Here is a 5,000-nt window from a genome sequence, read left to right as displayed (position 1 = left end):
CACCTGCACTACGACTTCATCGGGAAAGTCGAGACCTTGGAAGAAGACGCCAACTTCGTGTTACGGAAGATCGGGGCCCCGGAGAACCTGACGTACCCCTCGTTTAAAGACGGGAACCCCAAAGCGGCCAGAACTTCCACTCAGATCACGCAGCATTACTTTTCCCAGCTGAACGCTTCGGAGCGCCAGCGAGCGTACGACTTCTACTACATGGACTACTTGATGTTTAACTACTCCAAACCCTATAAAGATCTCTACTGAAGCTTGGTTACCCGTGTCCGTCGATGCTAAGATCTGCTCGGACACTCCTTAGACTAATCCACATTTACACAGGCTCGTCCTCTTGGAGATTCAGAAGGTGATTGCACAAAATGCTCTTTATTTGCCACTGAAAAGTGACATTTAGTAAAAACTCAATCCAGTCAGAACTATCAAAGGTTTAATGGGAACACTTTACAATCAGGTTCATTAGTTAACATGAACTAAGAATGAACAATACTTCTTCAGCATTTATTAATCTTAGATATTAATTTTAACATTTACTAATACCTTATTAAAATCAGAAGTTGTATTTGTTAACATTAGTTAATGCACTGTGAACAAACAATGAGCCGCTGTGTTTGTATTAACTAACATTAACAAAGATTAATAAATACTGTAACAAATGTATTGCTCATTGTTAGTTCATGTTAGTTTATAATGAACCTTATTGTAAAGTGTTACCGGTTTAATATACAGAAGCACAAAACGTTTAAAATTTTGGGGTCAGTAAGATTTTGTTACAATGTTACAGAATAATTCCATTTCAAATAAATGCTGTTCTTTTGAAGAAAAATAAGTTAATCAAAAAATGATCACTGTTTCCACAAAAATGTGAACTGTTTTCAACACTGATAATAATCATAAATGTTTCTTGAGCATCAAATCATCATATTAGAATGATTTCTGAAGGATCATGTGACACTGAAGACTGGAGTAATGATGCTGAAAATTCAGCTTTGATCACAGGAATAAATTATATTTTAAATAATATTCACATAGACAACCGCCATTTTAGATTGTAATAATATTTCACTGTTTTTACTGTGTTTTTGATCATATAAATGCAGTCTCGCTGAACATAAGACTGTTGCAAAACATTAAACATCTCCCTGAACCCCAAACTTTTGAATGGTAGTGTATGAAGTGGGATTTTAGACCAATGAGATGTCAGTGTGGGCGGGGCTTTCCAGCATGACATCACACGTAGAAACCAAGTAATTGACCAAATATCTCAGTTTAGGATAGAAACTTGTTGCTTTGTTGTGTCACGCCTGTTCTGCTTCATTGACCATAAGACTATATTTACATCTTAAATGTAGAAAAGGGCAACATTTGTAAAAGTGAAATGATCCTATTATAGATTTCACCTCTTACAAAAATACCATGGTATTACTATGTCAGCAAGGTATTCTCTGCAACAAAAAAGTACTGCACTATGGTGCAGTGAAGGTATCACATAGTAATACTATGGTATTTTGAAATATACCATGGTAGTAAACTTCATCTATTATAATATTTCATGGCACTTCCACGAATATTGCAATGGCAAAGTACATGTATAAAATACCATGGTAAGAGTGCTTCTCATGTACCATGGTATTTACATGGTACTTTGAAGAATACCTTATTACTATATACTTTTTTTTTGTAAATACCATAGTATGTATATGGTAATACCACGTTTTTTTAACACTACCATGAAGTTATATTTTGAAGTATAGCCTACCATATAAGTACTATAGTACATGAATATACTAATGATACAGTATCATCTGACATGATCACATACCATGGTATTTTAGCAAGAGTTTTCCCCTATATATATATATATATTAAGAAGATCCCTCACTTCCCTTTAGCGAACACACTCAATCCTCCACCACTAACTACACTGATATTTTCAGATAAATCTATAATTTATCTATAATTGTAAAAAGGGCATTCAGAGGATTATATTTTTCTATGTATTTGTAAAATGGCTTTAGATGTGATCGATGCTTTTGTGCAAATTCATCTCTGACTGTCAATCGGGTGTGTGTGAAACAATCGCTCGACGTGTGTGTACTAGATCCTAAAAATTATGTTTATTAGACTAACACAAGAATGCGAGTGTGTGCGTGCGTGCGTGCCTGCGTGCGTGTGTGTGTGTGTGTGTGTGTGTGTGTGTGTGTGTGTTTCCAACACTACGCTGATGTCTTGTACGTGACCTAAGTGAGTTTATTTCCATACACAGCATATTAAATGACTATGGAATTGAAAAGATTTTATTTATCCAATGCAAACAGTTTAAGAGCTATATATGATGAGCATTATATATTTTTATTTTATTTTATTTTATTAGAGATCACAGAGAATAGATTTATGTCATATGAAGACGTGTGCTGGTGTGTTTCACAGTAAAGACTGAGTCAGCTTTATAACCGTGAGTGTTTCTTCTGTCACCTGCGTCCCTCACACTTCTTTAAGAATATGTATATAGATCTATATGATATCACACATACAGTAACTGGTGAATGTATAACTGTTGTTGGTGCAAAACTGTACAAATCCATATGATCTATAAGCCCTTTGCCTTATTTGACACTGCCAGTGTTTCAGGAAGAGCTGCAGTCGCAGTGAATAAACATTTTGTCTTTGGCCTTTTTTGTCTTTTTCATGTGTCATGTTTCATACATAAATGTATTATTGTGAACATCACACTGTACGTGACAGGAGCACATCAGGAGCATCATACGGATCAAGTGTTGCAAGCCACGTTCAAGTAAATCCACATTATTTAATGTGAATAAATGCACACATTTATATATTATGTTGAAAAAAAAATTGTGATTTTGATGTCTTAATTAATAATGTTATAATAATTTATTTATTTTTATTTAAATGGGTACATGTTTTTGTGTCTTTTAAAATCAAGTACTGCTGTAAAAATGCATAATTGTTTAACATTTTATATATTTCAACATAAATAGGTACATCTGTGTTTATGATGTATTCTTTTAAGTACAATATATAATTAAGTACTAGAAATAACAATTAATGAATAATTTTACAATAATTTCAAGAATATAAATAGGGACATTTTCTGTGTTTTGGTGCCTTATTACTAGAAAAAATACTTAAGTTTTTAAATATTTTTTATAGCCTATATATGTAAATACTCATTGTTTTTGATGTCTTCTTTAAAGATTATAATAATTTATGTATTTTAATGGGTAAGTCTGACTCTTCTCATACTTATTAGTGGTCAAGCATTGCTATTACTATCACTCAAAATGTTTCCAACAAACACTAAATATTAAAGGCAGGATTTGTTCGAGAAACTTTTTTGTTATGCTGGTTGAAAGTCTCTTTACATCCTGATTGCAATCTCTAAGGTAAGTGGTCTAAATATATTTTTATATACAGTAGTCAAGTGGATCAAACCCTTTCATCAAAGTTGTACATGAATTTTGAACAATACTCGCTCTTGTTTTAGGACAAATTTGATTAACTTTTTTGATCCACTTCAAATGTTGTATGTGATTGTTCAACCACTAGATGGCGGTGTGCGCCGGTGGTGTATGTGGTCACCTGTTAATATCACATGATATATAAACTTACTACCAGGAAGGGAAATGTGGCGGGAACATGTGGTTCTAGACACATGCTTTCAAACTCTAAGATATATAAATGGACAAAAGATTATATATCATTAAATGGACAAAAAAGAGTTTGAAATGAACATTGTTTATTCCAAACTATGAGTGAAGAACATTTCACCAGCTTGCTCTGGCTTATAAAGCCCATCAGTCACCAAACGCTGCAACCGAAACACCAGTCAGCTTTTATACTTCCTTCTGAACCAAAACAACAAGCTTATACTGCGTTCACGCCATAATAACTATAATTTGGATAGGATGGAAACCAGTGATGTTATACTCAGAGCGGATCACAACTCGAATTTATGCGTTTCAATGGCAACATTATTAATGCCGAAATGAATCTGCAGCAGTCAGGTGATACAGTGCCCTTTAAGTACGTTTACGTTCATTATTATTTTTAATGTTATGTGTTTTTGAGACATGAGGTAGTTTAACGCTGTCTGTTTGCTCTTTCAAAGCTGGCTGCTATTGCTAGCCTCCACGAAACTTGCCTACCCCACCCGTCAGATGAGAGTAGGCTATAATATGTAATTGGATTATTTACTCTCCGTCTTCAAACCATTCCCGTTTTGGGAACGTTCTCTATTGGTTCTTTTTTTGTAACTTAAAGAGAACGTTTCCAGAACATTCCCCAGAGGTTATTAGAACGTTCCCTGCGAGTTAACGACGTTGGGTTTTTATTTTTATAACCTAAAGAGAACGTTCTGGGAACCAAAAATTGTTAACTGGGAATTTTTACTCTTATTGTAAAATATGAATAAACGCTTTGAGCTCAATTAAAACATCAACATACTGTAAAGCCACGTCACTTTAACATAGGCTAATATGTGTTAGCACGAGACTTGTGTTAGCACAGCTGTGTGATTAAAAACAAGAAAAAAATCCAGAAATGTTTGCATGGCATACATGTGTAAAGATACTGTTTACATGGCTAAAAATACAGGAATCATGTCGGAACAATGTTGCAAAACATCTAAAAGTGTGATTTAGACACTTTACAGCTGAAATAACACATAACACAGGCCTAGATGAATTATTAAAATTCTCGAATAAATTACAGTTTATAATATGTTACATTAGAAAAGTGGTTTTAAATTGTAATAATATTTCACTGGTTTACTGTTTTTTGTTTTTTTGTTTTTTTTTTCACATATATGCAGCCTTGGTGAGCAGAAGAGACTTTTTTTCAAAACATTTTAAAATCTTGCCAACCCCAAACTTTTGAATGGTGTGCATCTTTACACAAACAATATTTTTCATATATGAATGTCTGTGTTTTAATGGTGCTGTGAGATGCAGTAACTTCTGAATTATTAT

General features: G+C 33.7%; 1 protein-coding gene across 1 annotated transcript in view; it reads left to right on the top strand.

The window, feature by feature from the left end:
* Positions 1-1,154, top strand: part of LOC308686643 (carbohydrate sulfotransferase 8-like) — a 4,078-nt gene extending 2,924 nt beyond the window's left edge. Inside the window, exon 2 of the mRNA XM_081395082.1 lies at positions 1-1,154. This exon is cut by the window's left edge and continues 825 nt beyond it. Coding sequence (XP_081251208.1) covers positions 1-261 — 261 coding nt within the window. The 3' untranslated portion in view covers positions 262-1,154.
* The last annotated feature ends 3,846 nt before the right edge of the window (positions 1,155-5,000 follow it).

The sequence above is a fragment of the Scardinius erythrophthalmus genome (assembly GCF_964197995.2).
Source record: "Scardinius erythrophthalmus genome assembly, contig: HAP1_SCAFFOLD_564, whole genome shotgun sequence".
NCBI classification, from domain to species: domain Eukaryota; kingdom Metazoa; phylum Chordata; class Actinopteri; order Cypriniformes; family Leuciscidae; genus Scardinius; species Scardinius erythrophthalmus.
Note: the sequence above shows the minus strand (reverse complement) of the source record. Positions and strands in the feature narration are given on the sequence as shown.